We start from the raw sequence: 22319 nt of genomic DNA, 5'->3' as shown, positions 1-22319 counted from the left end.
TTTTCAAAAGTATTTAGAATTTTAAAATAAATAACAAATAGATTATGCTAACTTTAATGGTTTTTAATCATTATTTTGAGGCCAAGATCCACTCAATTAAAAAATGAACATTGCAAAAACTGTCAGTTTAGGAACATCATGACAATTTCAAGCTAAATGAAACATATTGTGCACAAAATGTTTGTCTGATTTTATAATATGCTTTCCCTTAATCGGTACAATATGATATTTTTGAAGAAAATAGTTAGAAAAATATCATTGTCATCAATGGACATGAAATGTACCCCCAATTATAGAATTGTGTGTCTATATATCTCGGCACGGTATAGGGAAACCTTGAAACTGGAGCAGAACTTAGAACACACGGTCCTAAGCGGCCGGGAAACATTAATTACCACACAGGCAATACCAACAATCTGCCAACTAGTGGTTGTAACGCTGGGGTTCTTATGCTGCGGGTCCTGATGGAAACCAGGTGTGTTGTCATCAAAGAGAATTAGGAGCAAATGGGAAATTAACAGTCAGAGTTGTGGCACAATCAAAGGAAATTAGATGAAAATAGAGTATTAACGATTGGGACCATGACAATAGTTCCCCCTCAACAGCAGCCACCAGTCAAACCACTAGGCTTGTCCAGATTGTCACGATGGAAATCATGGATGAGGGAAGGGTCCAAGATGAAGGAGCGGGGAATCCAGCAGCATTCCTCCGGGTCGTATCCTTCCCAATCAACCAGGTACTGGAGACCCCTGCCTCACCGGTGCACATCCAGAATTCGCCAGACGGTGTACGCTGGGTAGTCGTCAATGATCCGGGCGGGTGGAGGGGGTTTGGCAGGAGGCACAAAGGGCTGACAGATACAGGTTTCAACTGGGAGATGTGGAATGTGGGATGAATGTGCATGGATCTTGGCAGTTTGAGTCTGACCGCCGAGGGGTTGATTATACTCTCAATCTCGAATGGTCTCAGATAGCGATGGGCAAGTTTCTTAGGTTCATTCTTAAGGGGCATGTCTTTTGACGAGAGCCAAACTTTCTGCCCAGGCCGCTAATTGGGAGCAGGAGTTCGATGGTAATCAGCAATCCTCCAGTTGCAGTCGGCTGAGTGGAGCAGGGCCGCACGCGCATCCTTCCAGATCTTGCGGCACCAGCGGAGATGGGCATGAACTGAAGGCACAGTAATGTCTTCTTCATGTGCGGGAGACAGAGGGGATTGGTAACAGAGGGAGCATTTGAAGGGCGACATTCTGGTGATGGAGCTGACCTGGGAGTTGTAGGCGTACTCTACCCAAGCAAGATGGGTGCTCCAGGATGACGGGTTGTTAGCAGTCATGCAGTGCAGTGCCGCTTCCAAATCCTGGTTTGCTTGTTCTGTTAGTCTGCGGATGGAAGCCGGAAGACAGACTTACTGAGGCTCCAAAGGCTTGACAAAAAGATCTCCAGACTTGAGAGATGAATTGGGGGCCCTGGTCAGAAATAATGTCAGAGCGAATTCCATGAAGGCGGAAGACGTGATGAACAAGGTCAGCTGTTTCAAGGGACGTAGGGGGTTTGGGAATGGCTATGAAGTGTGCGGCTTTGGAGAAGCAGTCCACCATGGGAGTACAACAGTGTTCCCATGTGAAGTCCAGTAACAAAATCCAGTGCAATGTGAGACCATGGGCGGCTAGGGACAGGTACAGGATGAAGCAACCCACCAGGTGGTTGGTGGGAGGCACTTCCGCGGGCACAAACAGAGAAGAAGGAACGAGTGTCAGCATCCATGGAGGGCCACCAGAGATGTCTCTTCAGAAGGAACAGAGTTCGATCCATCCCGGATGGCAGGCAAAATGAGAAATGTGCCCCCACTGGCGAACCTGAGACTGAACAGAGTCAGGCACGAAAAGGCGATTGGAGGATCCATTGCCTGGGTCAGGTTGAGTCCGTTGGGCCTCTTTGACCATGGATTCGATCTCTCAGGTGAGGGCAGCCACCACACAAGATGGTGGAAGGATGGCCTCAGGGTTGGGAAGGTCCTCTTCAGAGAGGTATTGACGGGAGAGAGCATCAGGCTTCCTGTTCTTGGACCCCCGAAGACAGGTGAGTGTGAATCTGAAACGGCCAAAAAATAATGCCCAATGGGCTTGGCGGGAATTCAGGCGTTCGGCGGTTTGGATGTATATGAGATTCTTGTGGTCTGTCCAGACGATGAATGGACGTTCTGCTCCCTCCAGCCAGTGCCTCCACTCCTCCAAAGCGAGTTTGATGGCCAGTAACTCCCGGTTCCATATGTCATCGTTCTGTTGGGGCGGGGGATAGCCGGCGAGAAAAGGCGGCGTAGGGATGGAGGTTTTGATCTAGGCCGGAGCATTGGGAGAGGACCGCTTCCACCCTAGAGTCGGAGGCGTCGACTTCCACAATAAATTGGCGAGGGGGATCCGGTTGGACCAGGATGGGAGCGGAGGTGAAACGCCTTTTCAGCTCCGAGAAGGCTGAGTCCGCTTCGGGGGTCCAGTGGAAGGGGGTCGCCGGAGAGGTGAGTCGAGTAAGGGGTGCTGCCACCCGGCTGTAATCCCTGATGAAGCGACGATAGAAGTTTGCGAACCCCAGAAATCGCTGGAGTTGCTTGAGTGTCGTGTGTTTTGGCCACTCCGCCACCGCCCGGATCATTTCGGAATCCACCCTCACTTGCCTGCTCCCGATGATGTACCCCAAGAACCTGACAGAAGGGACATGAAACTCGCACTTCTCGGCCTTAACGAATAGTTTGTTCTCCCAAAGCCTCTGCAGAACCTGACGGACGTGGTGGATGTGTTCCTGAAGACTGCGGGAGAAGATTAAGATGTCGTCCAAATAAACTAAAATGAAACGGTTAATGAAGTCCCTAAGGACATCATTTATCAGGGCTTGGAAGACGGCGGGGGCATTGGTGAGACCGAAGGGCATGACCAGATATTCGAAATGACCAAGAGGAGCGTTAAAAGCTGTTTTCCACTCATCTCCCTCCCTTATCCTGACCAAGTGGTCGGCACTCTGTAGGTCCAATTTAGAGAAAGTGGTGGCTCCATGAAGGGGTTTGAAAGCAGAGTAGATAAGGGGCAGTGGATATTTATCCTTTATGGCGATGCTGTCCAGGCCGCGATAGTCAATGCAGGGGCGCAGTCAGCCGTCTTTCTTCCCCACAAAGAAAAAAACCTGCGCCTACAGGGGAAGATGAGGGTTGGATAATGCCAGCCGCGAGAGTCATTTAGGTTAGCCTCCATTGCTTCCCTTTCGGGCCGGGACAGGTTATACAGCCGGCTGGGGGGTAGGGGGCTTCGGGGAGAAGGTCAATTGCGCAATCGTAAGGGCGATGTGGAGGCAGAGAAAGAGCTTGTTGTTTGCTAAACACTTCTCTCAGATCGTGATACTCTGCTGGAACCTTGGATAACTCAGGGGTTTCAGAGGCAGACGAGGTCGCGGTGACTTCCACAGGCGAAAGGGCTGATTGCAGACAAGTGGTGTGACAGAACGAACGCCAGCTGACTATCTTCCTGGTGGACCAGTCAATGTGGGGTCTATGGTGGCTTAACCAGGGGTAATCAAGAACTATCAGAGCTTGAAGAGAGGAAATTAAATCGAATCGTATCTGTTCCCTGTGGTTCCCGGAGAGAAAGAGAGACAGGTGTGGTGTGCAATGTGTAACTCAGGCCAGTAGTCTACCGGCCAGTGCCCGGGCTTCCAAGGGGGTACTCAACGGCTCGCGAGGGATCCCGGCCCGGGAAGCTATGTTTTCATCCAAAACGTTTCCCTCAGCGCCGGGGTCCACTAGTGCTGACTGGGACTGCTGGTTGTAACGTAAAGTAGCTGGAAGCTGCATCCGGGTTCAGGGAACGGAAGGGAATGTTGTCTGGCTCACCAGGATCCCCCTTTCTACTGGTCCTTTGGGCCGAAGGGGAGAGGTAACGCGGAAGTGGCTGGACTGGCTGCAATATAGACACTCACCCGCTCTCACTCTCTAGTCGTTCAGCGGGGAAAAGGCGGTTCCGTCCCAGCTGCATGGGTTCCTCTCCCTGAGCAGTGGAGACGGCCGGGCTGCGAGCTACTCTAGGACCAGGACGAGAGAGGCTTGTTCTGGCGGGAGACGGAAATGAGTGTCGTGGAGTGGTCAAAGGTGGTGGACAGCCCGTTGTTTCTCTATGCCGTTCTTGGAGACGATTGTCCAACCTGGTGGCTAAGGAGATCAAGGAGTCCAGGCTGTCAGTATCGTCTGTTGCCGCCAACTCGTCTTTTACCATGTCGCTGAGACCATTCCGATATACCCCTCGGAGTGCCTCATCGTTCCACCCCGAGTTGGCCGCTAACGTCCAGAACTCCACGGAATATTCGGCAACACTGCGTGAGCCCTGGTAGAGATTGAGTAGACCTTTGGCGGTGTCTTTACCACGGACAGGGTGGTCAAAGATCTTTCTCAATTCTGCGACAAAGGTGGCGAAAGAAGAGTAGATCTCCGGTTGATTATCCCAAACAGCTGTAGCCCAAGCTAAGACACTTCCCCGCAACAAGCCCATGATATAAGCAATCTTTGACTTATCCGTGGAGTACGTGGATGACTGCTGTTCGAACACCAAGGAGCACTGCAGAAGGAAGCCCCGGCACTTCCCCAAATCTCCAGCATAGTGCTCTGGTTCAGGTACGTGCGGCTCTCTTGGCGGGGGTGTTGCTGACACGTAGGGGGTTGCCACTACATGCTGTCTGGGCTGGTTGGACAGAGTTCCAGAAGTGGATGGGGTAAAATGAGTGGATACACGGTCCGCCTGGTCACCGATCTTCGTTACGTCAGCAAACAGGGAACGGAGGTTCTCCATGGCCTCCCGGAGGAGTTGGTCGTGCAGACCCAGTAGGGAGCCCTGGCTGGCGAGGGCTTGTTGCAGGATACTCGTGTGTACTGGATCCATTGTGGTCAGATCGTTCTGTTGTAATGAGCAGATGAAGTGGGTTCCAAGTGCAGGACATAGGCACGGAGAATGAGTTAGGATGCTTACGCGGACGTGAACGTTTAACAGTAAACAGGAGGGATCTGTTTACGGAGCCTTGACACAGAGAGATGGAGTTTCATAGGGAAACCTTGAAACTGGAGCAGAACTGAGAATGCATGGTCCTAAGCGGCTGGGAAACGTTAATTACCACACAGGCAAAACCATTCTACTGGTGAGCCCTCCCTTTTTGGCCGAAGGGGAGAGGTATCGCGGAAGTGGCTGGACTGACTGTTTCTGGAAGACGTACCCTTGAGTTTACCTTCATCAGGATTGCTAAGAAATATTTTTTCGCCTGAATAAGTTCTTGACCGACTTGCCGGTTTTCATCTGATACAGACCTAGGACAGGCAGTTGCTGCAACCAGTCGCACACAAGTAAATTAACTCCTTCTCCCTCACCGGTTGTGGTCCGATTGATTTTCACACTCGAGTACCCTGCCACAACCAAGCAGCTGTAACTGCTCCCCAGTGTAAGCCTTCAGTGTAATGCGGTGGCGTAAGTGTCTTCAGAGTCAGAGCCAAACATGCTTACCCATGTCTTTTCACTGCATATAGTAACAGCACAGCCAGTGCCAAGCTCAAAGGAAATGTGTCTGCCGTTACTCTCTAAAATCATCCATGTAGGGAGAACTGGCCCTCGAACATCTGAGTACATCACGTCTGCTTACGGCTCCGTGACGGTAACCGCGTACTGTGCCGCAGTGGAAGGTTCTGGTTTGGACGGAGGCGGAGATCGGCAAACTTTTGTCAAGTATCTTTTCTTTTGGCCAATATAACAGACGGAAACTCGGTGTCGACAGTCAGTAGACTTCAGATGATATACACCACAACGGTAAGATCGGAAACGTGGAGTGTCCCTCGCTGGGACACTTTGTTAATGTTAGTATAATCTGCGGCAGTTGTCGGTGATGTACATTGCACTGTTGCAACGAAACAGCATTATCTGCCACTTCCATTGCCATTTCCAATGCGAAAGGGAATGTGAGTTGAGTGTGAGCTCGGATTCTGCCAATAGACGATGTTGAATGCGAACATCACGCACGCCGACAACCAAGTGACCCCATATTTTATTTTCTCTAACAGCTCCAAAATCACAAAATTAAGTCAGCAACAAGCGTTGCTACTGATTCATCTTCAAATTGAATATGAGTGTTGAATCTAAAGCCGTGAAAAGAAAGTCCAAATGTTCAGTGCTTGGTTGGTAAATTGATGGAGAGGATCCTGAGAGGCAGAACGTATTAACATTTGGAGAGGCTAATATGATCAGGAATAGTCAGCATGGCATTGTGAAAGGCAGGTCGTGCCTTACGAGCCTGACTGCATTTTTTAGGGATGTGACAACACATTGATGAAGGTACAGCAGCAGATGTAGTGTATATGGATTTCGGCAAGGCATTTGATAAGGTACCCCATGCAAGGCTTATTGAGAAAGTAAGGAGGCATGGGATTCAAGGGAACATTACTTTGTGGATCCAGAACTGGCTTGCATATGGAAGGCAAAGAGGTTGTAGACGGGTCATATTCTGCATGGAGTTTGGTGACCAGTGGTGTGCCTCAGGGATCTGTTCTGGGAACCCTACTCTATGTGAGTTTTATAAATGACCTGGATGAGGAAGTGGAGGGATGGGTTAGTAAATTTGCTGATGACATAAAGGTTGGAAGTGTTGTATATAGTGTGGAGGGCTGTCAGAGGTTACAGCAGGACATTGATAGGATGCAAAACTGGGCTGAGAAGTGGCAGATGGATAACCTAGATAAGTGTGAGGTGGTTCATTTTGGTAGGTCAAAAATGACGACAGTATATAGTATTAATGGTAAGACTCTTGGCAGTGTAGAGGATCGCCGCTTCATACAGAATTTCAGCCCAATCGCTACTCCCATAAATACACTCACAAGGTAGACTTTGTCAGGAGTCCTGGATGAACGATATGAACCGAGCATTTTTGGATTTACAGCGCCATTTCACCACTAGCCCAGTGCTACAACACCCGTACCCTTCAAGGCATTTCATAGTCGAGGTCAATGCATCCAGCATTGGTGATATCCTCTCTCTGTGCTCTTCTGAGGATAGCCCACTGCACCGTTGCGCTTTTATTTCCCATCGCTTCTCTACAACCGAGTGTAATTATGATGTTGAGAACAGGGAACTTCTGGCTGTCAAGGGGGCCTCGGAGGAATGGCGACACTGGCTGGAGGAGGCAGAACAACCTCTCTGGGTTTGGACAGATCATTAAAACCTTTCTTACATTCAGAATACAAAGAGACTCCTGTCAAGCTTGTTGGGCCCTCTTCTTCACCTATCTTCCTGACACCAAGAATACCAAGGCCGACGCTCAGTCCCCATCGTTGAGGACAATGCTGATCCAGGGCCCATTCTTCCTCGCTCGTGATTGCTGCTCCGATGATCTGGAAAATTTCGGCGGAGGTGAGGGCCGTTGAACAGTCAGACCCAGGCCCAGGTAGGAGACCTCCCAGCCGGCTGTATTCCCCAGTGGCATTGTGCTCCAAAGTTGGAATGGGGTCACTCCTTTCATCTGGCGAGCAGTCTGGAAATTCAACGGACCCAGGAGTTTATAAAGAGACAATTTTGGTGGCCAACTGTCCCAGGATAGCCATGACCTTGTATCTGCCTGTCCCGCCAGCGTCCTGTGGCACTGCTATGTCCGCAGCCAGTTTCCACCCTGGTCCCTGGTCCCTGGTCACCTCTCGGTGGATTTCATCACTCGGCTGCCCCCATTCTAATGGAAACACTACCATTCCGGTCATTGTGGATCGATTTTCCAAGGCTGCCCACTTCATTGCTCTACTTAAGTTGCCGTTGGTTCGTGAGATTGCCACCCTCATGATTCAACATGTGTTCAGGCCCCACAGCTTCCCTCAAGACAGTGTCTGATCGTAAACCACAGTCCAATTCCCTCTTTTGGAAGGGTTTCTGTTCTCTAGTAGGAGCCACTGCCAGCCTCTCATCTGGTTTCTACCCCCAATCTAATGGCTGGACTGAGAGAGTGAATCAGGAGTTTTTGACGAGCCTGCACTGCCTTGCCTCTTCCAAACCCCAAGTTCTGGAGCTCCCAAGTAGTTTAGGAAGAGATCACCCGCAATGACCTCCAGTCCTCCTCCACGGCTATGTCCGCATTCTTCCCTGACCAGGAGATTGTTGACGGGGTTCCTGATGTTGAACGCTGATTCCAAGCTACAAGCACCCTTTGAGACCAACCAAAGCTCCTCGGCTGCGCGCCCAGAAACAACATGCCCAACAAGCTGATCGGCTCCGCCGACATATGCGAACTCTCATGCCAGGAGAGGTGACCTGCTGAGCATCAAGGGATCTTCCCGTTAAAGTTGAGAGCCACAAATTGATCCCGTGGTACATGGGGCCACTTGTTGTGGAAAAGGCTGCAACAAGGTCTCGTACAGATTTCATCTACCAGCATTATTGAAGGTCCGTCCAATGTCCATTGTTTCCAAGCTCCAACCAGTTACCAGCATCCTCCTCCTCCCTGCTTGGTAGATCATTCATTGGTCAATACAGTACGGCGCCTCCTGCCATCTCGCCGGTTACGGGGTGAGGTCTAGTGCCTTGTGGGCTGTGAAGGGCATGGTCCTGAAGAATGTTCTTGGCTCCCTGTGCTGGACTTCTTGGACAAGTCTCTCATTCGTGTCTTCCAGCAGGCACAGGTTTGTAGCGACTCAGCACTGCGCCGAGAGAGGGATCCCTGTCACAACCACAGACTGGGCTGCGGGGTTACACTGTCAGGTTGCAGTCAGCTGACGCTGCTAACTCGCGGTATTCATTGTATATTTAGATATTCCTTTCAGCCGCGGTGTTGGCATCCAGTTTACTGTTTGAGAGCTTTTGTGAATGGCCCTGCTTGCTTGATTTTGCATTTATTGTTTTCTTTTCCATTAAAATCCTATTTGCATTAAAGTCTGTAAACTATCGACCCGCTTCAGTGTCCCTCTCCCTCTCCGCACTTTGGCCATATCCAAACGCTGTGACACCACAGGTCTTGTCAATAATCTTCAAAGGTTATCGGACTGGCGTCAGTATTTGCACAGACAGGACGTGAAGTGCGCCATCTCTCATCGGACCATCCACCTCCTGCTCCCATGGCTTCACGTGACCCTGATGGGGGAGAGGGTGAAGCAAGTGCTACACCTTGCCCAAGGGTGATCTGCACAGGTTAGTGGAGGGTAGGAATGTCTTGCACCTCATTTGGTAGAGAGGTATCTCCACCCCACCACCAGTGTATAAATGGATAAGTAAATGCAATGATATTGAGGAATGCGGAGGGTGAAAGGGATCTTGGTGAGTGTGATCACTGATCACTGAGTGTGACAGAAGACAAAGATAAGGTGAGTAGAAAAGCAGAAAAATGGCTTCTTTTATCTGCAGAGACAAAAGAAATAGAAGCAGTGTGGCTATGCCCATGGCTTGAACACTGGTCCTTTGTAATTACCACATTACCAGAAGACAAGAATGTAGTGGGGAGTCTGCAGAAGAGATCAGTGAGGATGGGCCAGGGACTGAATGTTTCAGTCGTACCATTGATTGGATTGGCTTTGTCTGGAACTGAGGAGGCAGAGTGGAGACTTAATTGAGTTGTGAAAAAATTATAAAGGGCATCAAAATGATAAATAGGAAGAAGCTTGATCATTTAGATGAGTGTTGAAATAGGGGTCTTGGGTCAAATGTAACTGTCATTTGCATTATAGGGGAGATGTCTGTAACCTCCCCCTTGATCTTGCCGCCGTGGGAGACTAGACCATGAGCTAAGCCCTGGACAGCGTCTCTCTCAGGATCTAAGGAGCTCACAAGTCTTTTCACCATGATAAGGTGATGACCCACGGAGAAGTGAAGAAATGATGGGGTTCCGTAACTCATTTCCTGAAGGGTTGGTGGATGCAGAAACTTTCAGCACAATATACAGAGACTGGAAGGTGTATTTGAAGAGTCGTCACCTGCCGGGCAAAGGACCCAGTCTTAGAGGAAAGGCCAGAACAGACAGAGCTTTTTCAACCAGTATTGGATGGAGGGCTGAACAGCCTCCTATGTTGTACATTCTATGATCTTGCTACAGGAAAACAGAAGTGGAACTTGATATTCTGTTCTTTATTGACAGGAAATTCTGGTGACATATGCCAGTGTCCTTTTTTGCTAAGTTTTAAAACCAGAACATGTGTGGAAACAGGAACCTAGTGTTATTTTAGGGTTTACCATTTTCGGCATATAAAGCATTTTCATGCACACTCAAATTTCGGGTGAATATAAATCAGCTATTTTCTCAGAATACCCCAATTTTCAAACTACAGTGAAATCTAGACTAAAGAATTAAACAGTTTGTATTACTTCTCCAACATGTGTAAATTTATGGCAACTGTTATCCATTATTCACTGGGTTGCACTAAATCACATGGCATACCACTTCAACAAGCATCTAAAGATCTAACTAGGTGAACAGCAATATCGTGGATTTATAAGCCAAAGAAATTCTGCAGATCCTGGAAATACAGAGCAACTCATTCAAAATGCTGGAGGAACTTGGCTGGTTGGGCAGCATCTATGGAAAAAAATACAGTCGACATTTTGGGCCAAGACCTTTTAGCAGGAAGACTTTTGCCAAATGGTCTCGGCCTGAAATGTTGATCGTACTTTTTTCCAGAGATGTTGCCTGGCATGCTGAGTTCCTCCAGCATTTTGTGTGTATTGCTTGTACTTCCAACATCTGCAGACCTTCTGTAGTTTGTGGTTTGACTGAATTATCACCAAGGAAGATCCAGAATGATCTACAAATCTTGGAGTGCACGTCTATATCTCCATGAAGGTGTCAAAAGGGACAGATGTAATGTCAATGGGAAAACAGGCTTCAGTCTGGACATTAAATAAAAATGTCAGGAAGGTGTGTAGCGGCTGTATAAAAGTTTGCAAGCTCCATGTTTGGAGAATGCGTGTAGTTCTGGTTGCTGCAAAACAGGAAGGATCTGGACCCTTTAGAGCAGGGGTAGGCAACCTACGGCCTGTGGACCACATCCAGCCCACAAGCAAATATTGGGATACTATGCTTATCCGGCCCGCGAGCGATTTTTCACACGACCACACTGATGGACATGCATGGCGTCTTGTTACGCTGGCCCCAGGTTCCGTTTTGTTCCAAACCAAACACTGGTATATATGAATGTCAAGAAGGCAGACTACCTTATTAATATGTATTAGATACTCTCTGTGCACGCGCAGGTTTTCAGATGGGATCATTCAAATTTGTAAACAGAAACAGCGTCACTGTGTTTTAACAAGAAATCCATGCTAAATATCCAGATATATACATGTGATAGGATACCTGTTGAATAACTCGCGTTTTGAAATAAAATCAAAGAAAAAAATTCCAATGGTAATGAATGCAAAACGCAGGAAGTTAGACGCTGAGTGCCAAAAAGCAGTGAAAATGAAGGAAGTACCTGTGCCAGCTACGAAGCCTCAAAATGTATTGCAGAAAAGATGAAGCCTTTTACAGATGCAGAGTTCATCAAAGAATGTTTACTGGTAGTGGTGGATATTGTTTGTCCTGAAAAGAAATCTTTATTTGCATCTATCAGCCTGTCAGCAAGAACCATCACATGGTGAGTTGAAGAAATGTCAGCAGATGTTAAAAGTTGTTTAAGGGATGCCTGCGACTAATTGCATTTTTTTTCAATTGCACTTGATGAGAGTACAGACCTGAGAGACACTGCTCAACTTGCAGTGTTTGTGCGAGGAGTGACCTCAACTTTTCAAATTTTTGAAGAGCTTATTCAATTAGTTCCTATGAAGAACACAGTTACTGGAGCAGACATTTTTGAAGCTTTGTTGAAAATGATGTCAGAAATGAAACTTAATGCATTGAAGCTAATTGGCATCACAACTGATGGGGCACCAGCAATGGTAGGACAGAAAAACTAAACTGAGTTCTTTGATTACTAATTGGCATCCTTGGTTAAGCACAAATGATTTTCTAGCATGTGTTATTCATTAATTTGAGGCAAAACATAACTAGATGTATTTAAAAGGGAAAAAAACTAGATTGACTGACAATCAATGTGCAAAGAACAAACTGTGCAAATGCAAAAATAATGGTTATAAATATATAATAGTGAAAACACGAGTTGTAGAATCCTTGAAAGTGATGGAAGTGGATGAAATATAATTCCCATATTTCAAGTTTTTTATGGCATTCATCTGGCCCACCGTCCGCTTATTAATATGCGATCCTGCCCACAGAGGCAAATCGGTTGCCGACCCCTGCTTTAGAGCATCTGAAGAAGAAGTTTTACTGCTTTTTTTCTGGATTAGAGCATATAAGCTCTATGGAGAGGATTGTTTTCTCTGGAGACTGAGGAGACATCAGACAGAAGTTTATGAAAATCTCTTCAAAATCCTTATAAAGTATAGCCCCTGTCTTGCCTTCTTTACAACTGAAGCAATATGGTGGGACCAGGTTAGAACTTCAGAGATCTTGACACCAAGGAACTTGAAGCTGATCTCTCTCTGTCCACTTCTGATCCCTCTGAGGATTGTTATGTGCTCCTTTGTCTTACACTTCCTGAAGTCCACAGTCAGTTCTTTCGTCTTCCTGATGTTGAGTGCCAGCTTGTTCAGCTTGTTGTTGAGGCACCATTCCACTAGTTGGCATATCTCACTCCTGTACGCCCTCTCGTCACCACCTGAGATTCTATCAACAATGGTTGTATCGTCAACAAATTTGTAGATGGTATTTGAGTTATGCCCAGTATACAGAGAGTAGAGCAGTGGGCTAAGCACACACCCATGAAGTGCGCCAGTTTTGTCGTCAGCCAGGAGGATATGTTATCACCAATCCACACAGACTGTGGTCTTCTGGTTAGGAAGTTGAGGTTCCAATTGTAGAGGGAGGTACAGAGGCCCAGGTTCTGCAACCTCTCAATCAGGAATGTGGGAATGATGGTGTTAAATGCTGAGCTATAGTCGATGAACAGCATTCTGATGTAGTCGTACGTGCCTGGAATGTACTGCTAGATTAGATAGTGGGAGAGGATGTAATAATGAAATTTAAGGGGCAATTTTCTGTGAATTCTAGAAACTGTTTTGTGTGCCAATTGCAGGAGATCAGGAGTTCCTGAGAAACTCAGGCCGCCCCATCTGGCACCTGCAAACATTCTACAGTCAAAGTCACTTCGATCACAATCCTTCCACATTCTGAGGTTTGTTCTGAACAACAACTGAACTTCTTGACCATGTCATTTCTCTTCCTCTCATTTGTTTCTCTTCCTCAAATAACTTTTTGCCAGAACCTTTTACTCGATGACTCATCATGGATGACATTTTAACTCGAGCAAGAAAAAAATTTTCTGGAGGAACTTAGAGATAGAGAACATCAGCTCATGTAGAGTGATCAACATTTTAGATTAAGCCCCTGCTTCATGACACCTCCAGCAATTTATTTTTGCTCCAGATCATAACATCTGCTGTTGCTAGTGTCTAGCAATTTGATTTTTCTCATCATTCCTATCTGTCATTGGGAATTGTCTTTTATTTTGTTAAATATAATTAAGAGCTTTTGATATTCTGGCCTTTTACCTCTTCTCACCTGCCAATCACTTTCCCCTGGGTTCCCTCCTCTTTCCCTTCCTCTTTTGGTCCACACTCCACTGCTAATATATTCCTTCCTCACCAGCCCTCTACCTTACCTTTCCAGATGGCTTAACCTATCACCTTCCATCCACTCACCCCAACTTTTTATTCTGATGTCTTCCCCCTTCATTTTCTGTTCTGATAAAGGGTCCTATCCAAAATGAAGACTGTATATTAATTTCCATTGATGTTGCCTGACCTGCTGAGTTCCTCAAGAACTTTGTGTGTGCTGCTTTTCATAAGGCCGTAGGATGTAGGAGCTTTTGACCCACCAGGCCTGTTCCACCATTCAGTCATGGCTGATCCTTTGTTTTGCCCTCCTCAGCCCCACTCCCCAGCCTTCTCCCTATAACATTTGATACCATGGCCAATGAAGAATCTTTCAGTCTGCACCTTAAATACATCCAAAGGCCTGGTCTCTACAGCTGCCTGTGGTAACAAATTCCACAAGTTTACCACCTTCTGGCCAGAGACATTTCTCCATATCTCTGTTCTAAATGGATACCCCTGAATCCTGAGCTTGTGCCCTCTTGTCCTAGACTCCCCTACCATGGGAAATATTCTTTCCACATCTACTTTGTCTTGGCCTTTCAACGTTTAATAGGTTTCAATGAGATACCCCTCATCCTTTGAAATCCCAGTGAGTAGAAGCCCAGAGCCATCAAATGTCCCTCATATGATAACCTTTTCATTCCTAGAATCATTGTTATGAACCACCTCTGAACCCTCTACAATGCCAGCACATCTTTTCTCAGATAAGGAGCCTACAACTCTTCACAATACTCAAAGTGAGGCCTCACTTATAAAGCCCTAGCATTGCATCCCTGCTCTTATATAATCACTTGAAATGAATGTTAACATCGCATTTGCCTTCCTCACCACTGGCTCAACCTGTAAGTAACCTATGGGATGTTCTGCGTAAGGACTACCAAGTCCCGTTGCATCCGACTTTTCAATTTTCTCCCCTTTTAGAAAACAGGCTTTACATTTATATCTACTACCAAAGTGCATGACCATGCATTTTCCAACAATGTATTTCATTTGCCACTTTCTTGTCCATTTTCCTTATCTGTCTAATTCCTTCTGCAGCCTATCTGTGTTCCCAACACTATCTGCACCTCCACCAATTTTCATATCAGCTGCAAACTTGGCAACAAAGCCATCTATTCCATCATCTAATTCATTGATATCCAGCATAAAAAGAAGCGGTCCTAATACTGACCCCTGCGGAACACCACTAGTCACTGGCAGCCAACAAGTAAAGGACCCTTTTATTCCCACTCGGAGCCTCCTACCAATCAGCCATGCTAGTAACTTTCCTGTAATACCATGGGCTCTTAACTTGGTAAGCAGACTCATGTGTGGCGCCTTGTCAAAGGCCTTCTGAAAATCCAAATATACAATATCCACTAAATTTCCTTTCTGTATCCTACTTGTAATCTCCTCAAAGAATTCCAACAGGTTCACTAGGCAAGATTTTCTCTTAAGGAAACCATGCTGACTTTACCCTATCTTGCTCTGTGTCACTAAGTACAGGTTTTTTTTAAGATTAGATTATGAGGACACAGTCCTCTTTTATTGTCATTTAATAATGCATGTATTAAGAAATGATACAATGTTCCTCCAGTGTGATATCACAGAAACACAAGACAGACCAAGACTGAAAAACTGACAGAAAACGCATAATTATAACATATAGTTACAACAGTGCAAGCAATACCGTAACTTGATGAAGAGCAGGCCATGGGCATGGTAAAAAAAAGTTCAAAGTCTCTCGACAGTCCCAACATCTCACACAGACGGGAGAAGGAAGAAAACTCTCCCTGCCATGAGTTTCTAGTGCAGCAATGCAGAAAAACTTGCCAATGCAGCATCCTGGAAGCACCCAACCACAGTCCGACTCTAAGTCATCCAAAAACTTCAAGCCTCCGACCAGCCCTCTGACACCGATCACCGAACACCACCTCTGCCGAGCACTTCGACCCCAGCCCTGGCCGCCAGCAACAGGAAATACCGAGGATTTGGGGCCTTCCCTCTGGAGATTCTCGATCACATAGTAGCAGCAGCGAACGGGACATTTCAGAAGATTCTCCAGGTGTTCCTCCGTGCTTCTCACATCTGTCTCCATCAAATCAGAATTGTGCACGGCCTCTATTTAACAAATATATCATTTCACTGGAAAGGCAGCATGCGCTGCGTCGCGCCGCCATCTTCTCCTCCTGCCCGCCATCCGAAGATAGAGCGATCCTATGAAACAGTTCATAAGCTGGAATGTCGTAAAGCAAAGCAGCAATTACCACTTATTTATATGGGAAAAATTTGTGAGTGTTTGCAGACCCAAAAATAACCTACCAAATCATGCCAAATAACACAAAACCTAAAATAACAGTATAATATAGTAAAAGCAGGAATGATATGGTAAATACACAGCCTATATAAAGTAGAAATACTTCTCTACAATCATTGCCTGCACTGTTCTCTGTAGTGAAAATCTCACGCAAGCGTTCTCAGCAGAAACACGGCGCAAGTGGTCTCGGAAAAACCTCAGGCAAGTGCTCTTGGCAGAAACACACTCTCCAGTAATGTTTAAACTATGAAGCTGCCAAATCATACCAAATAATGCATAAAAATACACAGCCTATATAAAGTAGAAATAATGTATATGCAGTGTAGTTTCACTTACCAGAATTGGGAAGACAGCGCAGAGCACACTGATGATGGTGTGTTAGACTGAGTCGTCGGAGGTTGGGGTGGTGCAGTGGCCCCCACCCTCCAGACCACCGACCGATACCGATCTGCGAAGCATGCAGGGGTACAGCGGTGGTCGGTACGCACCCAGCATATCTTTAAGAGAAAAGTCGAAGTAAAGAAGATAATTAATTAGGTGCCACCCGGCACGTAAAGGTCAGCCCAGATCAGAGGCAACGCAATCGGCGATCGCCTCTGATCTGGGCCGACATTTATGTGCTGGGCGGCACCTAATTAATTAGCTTGCTTATTTCAGCTTCTTTTATTGAAGATGTGCTAAGTACGTCCCACTACCGCTGCATTCTCTGCGGCAATGTATCGGCCCGCGGTCCGGGGGCTGGGGTGGTGGGACACTGGAGTGTCATCTCATCGTCATCTGTTTCCATTAGGGCAGGCAGGTCATCTTCTTCTATGTCTGCCTGCCTCTATGTTGAAGGTCGAGGTTCGCCGTCTGCTGTGGCTGATATGGAAAGCTTGAAAAATGACAGTATGCTTGACTGCTAGCCTCGTGCATTTTTCTATCATACAGTTCTTTGTAAACACTCAAACCATCTTGCCAATATGCCCTAAACCAACGTACCCTTTCAAAATTAAAGTCGTTTTACTTCATCATTGCAGTGAAAATCTCATGCAGTTGCTTCACGTTCAGTTCCTGGATGACTTCACTTTCAGTCCATTCGCTACTGCATTTGGTTTTGATTGTTATCCTTTCCTCTTCCAATTGTATCAGCTCTTCATCTATCAGTTCTTGGTCATGGGATATCATGTTTGTCAACTTCCACAAGCCAACCTCACTTTGTCCTTGCTTCGTTCACCACGATCGAAAAGTTTATTTATGTCTGGTTTTACCCTGAGCATAACACACTTACAAGCTCTTTTAGGCTTTTCCGATAACTTAGAACTCATCTTGCTAATGGCTGCTCACAGGCACAAGTTTAAGCAAAGCCGGCTAGAATGCAGTTCCAAATCCGGGGGAAGTGCAGCTGCTCAGGGCGCCCGCTCCTTTTTTTGCGTGCTGCTTTTTTCGCGGGCTGCCTTTTTTCGTAACAGTGAAAACACCTTCTGTTAGACAAAACAGGTAACTAATGTACGTCTTTCGTAACAGTGAGGTTTGGTAAAGCGAACATGCGAAAAGCGGGGGACAACTGTACTCCATAACCTCATCCTTAACGATTGACTCCAACATCTTCCCAGCCACTGAGATCAGGCTAAGTAGTCAATTATTTCCTTTCTCCTGCCTCCCTCCTTTCATAAAGAGTGAAGTGATATTTGCAATTTTTCCAGTCCTCTGGCACCATGCCAGAGTCCAATGATTCTTGAAAGATCATTTCTAAGGCTTCCACAGTCTCTACCACTACAACTTTCAGAACCCTCGGGTGCAGTTCATCTGGTCTGGGTGGCTTGTTCACCTTTAGGTTTTTCAACTTTTTGAGCACCTCATTCCTTGTAATAACAACTGCACTCACTGCTCTCCCCTCACACCCTTCTATACCTGGCACATTGCTAGTGTCTTCCATGGTGAAGGCTGAGGCAAAGTATTCATTTAGTTCATCTGCTATCTTCTTGTCTCCCATTATGATTTCTCCTGCATCATTTTCTAGCAGTCCATTATCCACTTTCATCACTCTTTTATTTTCATAAATACTTGAAAAAGCTTCTTGGTAGCTTGTTTTCGTATTTTGTCTTTTCTGTCCCAATGATTCTTTTAGTTGCTTTCTGTAGGTTTTGAAAGCTTCCCAATGTTCTATCTTCCTGCTAATTTTTGCTTTTACATTAGCTTTGACTTCCCTTGTCAGCCACGGTTGTACTATCTTGTGTCACAATAGGGTGCTGGGAATAGACCCAAATGCGAGACACAGACACTGAAGTACAAGGAACAGAACTTGACTAGAGTAGGGACGTGACAGGATTCAGGCAGGGAGCAGGGACAAGAACGCAGACTTGGGCTAGGGAAAGCGGGACCAGGACTAGGAACCATGGCCTAGGAGACAAGGCTTGGACTCCAAGCCTGAGACTGGACAAGGACCCAAAACCTGGGTATTGCCTCAGGCTCGGACCCCGGAACCAGGCAAGGACATGACATGGCTTCAGGACAGGATGTGGCTGGGGTCTAGAGGCCTGAGATTGGAGACAGGCTGGGGTCTTGGGTCTTGAGCTCGGCTGCGGGATCCTCGAGGCTTGGGGTTCTTGGAGCTCGGCTGCGGGATCCTCGAGGCTTGGGGTTCTTGGAGCTCGGCTGCGGGATCCTCGAGGCTTGGGGTTCTTGGAGCTCGGCTGCGGGATCCTCGACGCTTGGGGTTCTTGGAGCTCGGCTGCGGGATCCTCGACGCTTGGGGTTCTTGGAGCTCGGCTGCGGGATCCTCGACGCTTGGGGTTCTTGGAGCTCGGCTGCGGGATCCTCGACGCTTGGGGTTCTTGGAGCTCGGCTGCGGGATCCTCGACGCTTGGGGTTCTTGGAGCTCGGCTGCGGGATCCTCGACGCTTGGGGTTCTTGGAGCTCGGCTGCGGGATCCTCGACGCTTGGGGTTCTTGGAGCTCGGCTGCGGGATCCTCGACGCTTGGGGTTCTTGGAGCTCGGCTGCGGGATCCTCGACGCTTGGGGTTCTTGGAGCTCGGCTGCGGGATCCTCGACGCTTGGGGTTCTTGGAGCTCGGCTGCGGGATCCTCGACGCTTGGGGTTCTTGGAGCTCGGCTGCGGGATCCTCGACGCTTGGGGTTCTTGGAGCTCGGCTGCGGGATCCTCGACGCTTGGGGTTCTTGGAGCTCGGCTGCGGGATCCTCGACGCTTGGGGTTCTTGGAGCTCGGCTGCGGGATCCTCGACGCTTGGGGTTCTTGGAGCTCGGCTGCGGGATCCTCGACGCTTGGGGTTCTTGGAGCTCGGCTGCGGGAGCTGCGAGGCTGGGGTTCTTGGAGCTCGGCTGCGGGAGCTGCGAGGCTGGGGTTCTTGGAGCTCAGAGACAGACTGGGAACCAAACATCAACATAGAGCTGGGACTTATTCATCGACAAGCCAGGACTCATCTTTAACACGACACTGACGTGAGACAGGACAGAACATAGACATAGGGCCGGGACTTATCCTAAGACAAGCCGGGACTCAACTTTTCCACACCAAGGTGGGACAGGTCCACCTGTTGGGTAACGGCAGGACAGCCAGATGTAGCCAACAGAGGCAAAGACAAGGCATGTCCCCCCCCCCGGAGGGCAGAGGCAAGACAGCCCATGGAGGCGAGGAGAAGACAAGACATGACCCCCCGCAGGGCAACGGCAAAATGGCCTGAATTACTCCATGGAGGCAAGGACAAAACAAGACATGACCCCCCGCAGGGCAACGGCAAGACGGCTTGACTTACCCCACAGCAGCAAGGACAAGAAGAGACAAACACCAAAGAACAACAGACAGTTCCATCTCTGCTCGGGGGTAGCTCCAAGTCTCAGTTCAGCCAGCAACCTCCACTGGCTACGGAAACAGCCCGATCCCTACCTAGCTTGGAGTGGCTGGCAGCCACTCAGCTGGCCCAGGAAACAGCCAAATCCATACTGCAAAGACAGCTCTGACTACTGACAGCGAGGCTCCATGAGGGGATGGTTCCCCAATACAGCCTAAAGATGGCAATTGGCTGCTCTAGCCTTCCACTAGCAGGTTGCTCCAAGGGGGACTGACAAGACAGACCAGCAGCCTACACTCAATCCGAAGGCTACTTATATTGCAAGTTCAAAGATGGGAATCAGGTGCCAATGTTTAACTGAAACAAGGGACAGCTGGAAGACCCAGAGTCCTGGGTCCACGGACCAGACCATGAACCGGAATGTGGACTTCACGGACTGGACCATGACATCATGTCATTTGAGTATTTCTTCATTTTTGCAATAAATCTGTGCTGCACCTTCCTCATCTTTCCCAGAAACTCACACCATTGCTGCTCTGCTGTCATCTCTGCCAGCATCTCCTTCCAATTTACTTTGGCCAACTCCTCTTTCGTTCCATTGTAACTTTCTTTACTCCACTGAAATAATGCTGTTAGACTTATTTTCTCCCCCATTAAATTTCAAGTTGAACTTGAAATATGATCACATATCACACATCAACTGATGACGTGTGGTTACATGATTGGACTTCCTTCTCCCTTCTTCCTTAATTTTATTTGACAGTTACTTCACTCTGTGACCAGACAAGTGTTGACCAGGTCTCTGTGAATAAAATGATGTGGAGTTTGATTCTTCTAATTTGTGTCCTACATGGTGAGTGGCAACCAGCATGGGATATTTTCATAATTTGTTTTGACTAGGGGGTCATTCATAATTTCCAGAACAGTGCGTGAATATATGTAGACACTAAAGATTTCAGAATCTGGAGTTTAGAGAAAATTCCCAGAGGAACTCAGCAGACCACGCAGCAGCCATCTGGGGGAAGGGGATTGTTGATGGTTTGGGTCAAGACCCTGCACTGAACCTGAATGGAGCAGAATAGTTGAAAGAGCATTGTGAAATAGGATCAGTTATCTGGACTGCATCCCAGGGTTCTTAATGAAGTAGCTGGAGGGATTGTGGAAGCATTAGAAGTAATCTTTTAACTATGGTTCCAGATGACTGAAAAATTAAAATGTAATTCATCTCTTTAAGAAGGGAGGGAGACAAAAGGCAGGATATTACAGGCCAACTAGCCTGGCTTCAATGGATGGTAAGATGTTAGAATCTGTTATTAGGGATGGGATTTCAGAGTACTCGGAGGCATATGATAAAATATGCTGAAATCAACATGGTTTCTTTCAGAAGAAATCTACCCTCCCAAATCCATTGAAATTGTTTGAGCAAATAGCAGGCAGGATAGACAAAGGAGACTTTGTTTATCAGTGCCTTTGTTTGCTCTGCTAAGTCCCAAAATGGTCCACAGACTTCATGCTATACTAGAGTTTCTCTCTGTTTGCTATACCAGAGTTTCTCTCCATTTGCTATACCAGAGTTTCTCTCCGTTTTCAAACTCTCATCATTCAGAATCCAGTTTGCTAAAAATTCTCAAGGGAGCAGGAAATACTGGAAAAGGAGGCTGTCCAATGAGATTTTGGGCTTGGCTTTTCAGGCTCCAGTAGATTGGAGGGGGATTGGAGTGACTGTCTTCACTCCTGATGTACCATCAGACAGCAGTGTGGTCAGATGGATGGTTGACGGTACTGTGAGAACTAAGGGATTCCACTGATCCTCACACCCAAATGTCATCTGAAAAAGTCAAGGCCAGTGTTGTTTAAATGAAAAGTGTAGCCATTACAGCTGGGACTCTTAATGAAACATCACTGAGTGATCTTTGTGTGCATTTGAGTAGTTGGAAGGCATCTGATTTGAAAGCAGCATCTCCATTACTGCTAGACTTCAATGTTCAAAGGAAATTTGTTATCAAAGTGCTGCCTTGATATTCATTTTCAGGTGGGCATTCACAGTAGAACAAAAAAATACAATAGAATCAATGAAAATATTGCACCCAAACAAAAGACTAACAATCAACCAATGTGCAAAGAAGACAGTGCAAATAAAAATCTAAATATTGTTGATGTTATTTTTATGCTGATAATGTGTTGTAGAATCCTTGAAAGTGAGATTGAGTCCATGGGTTGTGGAATCAGTTCAGAGTTGAGGTGAGTGAAGTTATCTACCTCGGTTCAGGAGTCTGATGATTGAAGGGTATTAACTATTCCTGAACCTGGGGCAGTGGGACCTAAGGTGACTGCACCTCTTATCCAATGGTAGTAGTGGGAAAAGAGCGTGGACGGTGGGGGTCCTTGATGATGGACGTTGCTTTTTTGTGACAGCTCTCCTTGTAAATGTGTTTGTCCAGTGGTGGGGTGGCCTTTCCCTGTCGTGGACTGGGTTGTTTCCACCACTTATGGAACATAGAAGATAGAACATTACAGCAGAGTACAGGGTCTTTTACCCTCCT

At 47.1% G+C, this 22319-nt stretch overlaps 1 protein-coding gene and 1 long non-coding RNA gene across 3 annotated transcripts in view; both read right to left on the bottom strand.

The window, feature by feature from the left end:
• The window catches only part of LOC140210047 (uncharacterized), a 55643-nt gene that overhangs the window by 26118 nt on the left and 7206 nt on the right, over window positions 1-22319 (bottom strand). The window contains exon 1 of one of the 2 annotated variants that reach the window (XR_011889135.1): window positions 5528-5708. The exons of the other annotated variant lie outside the window; for it this stretch is intronic. This is a non-coding gene — a long non-coding RNA (uncharacterized lncRNA). Of the gene's footprint in view, window positions 1-5527; window positions 5709-22319 lie in introns of those variants that run through there. 2 annotated transcript variants of the gene reach the window in all.
• Window positions 72-5534, bottom strand: LOC140210044 (uncharacterized). Its single transcript, XM_072278817.1, has 2 exons — window positions 3963-5534; window positions 72-2802 (listed from the first exon to the last, which is right to left on the bottom strand). The coding sequence occupies exons 1-2, from the start codon at window positions 4913-4915 to the stop codon at window positions 2271-2273; spliced, it is 1485 nt and encodes a 494-aa protein (XP_072134918.1). The 5' UTR covers window positions 4916-5534; the 3' UTR covers window positions 72-2270.

This window comes from Mobula birostris, chromosome 14 (genome assembly GCF_030028105.1).
Source record: "Mobula birostris isolate sMobBir1 chromosome 14, sMobBir1.hap1, whole genome shotgun sequence".
In the NCBI taxonomy this organism is placed as follows: Eukaryota; Metazoa; Chordata; class Chondrichthyes; order Myliobatiformes; family Myliobatidae; genus Mobula; species Mobula birostris.
Note: the sequence above shows the minus strand (reverse complement) of the source record. Positions and strands in the feature narration are given on the sequence as shown.

Bases quoted from the DNA above. Each gene is read 5' to 3' on its own strand.
- LOC140210044 (XM_072278817.1), bottom strand. From the start codon at position 4,915: ATGGATCCAGTACACACGAGTATCCTGCAACAAGCCCTCGCCAGCCAG. The intron at 2,803-3,962 runs GTGAGTGTCTAT...CTTCTCCCGCAG, and splicing joins CGACTAGAGAGTGAGAGCGG to TCTTCAGGAACACATCCACC.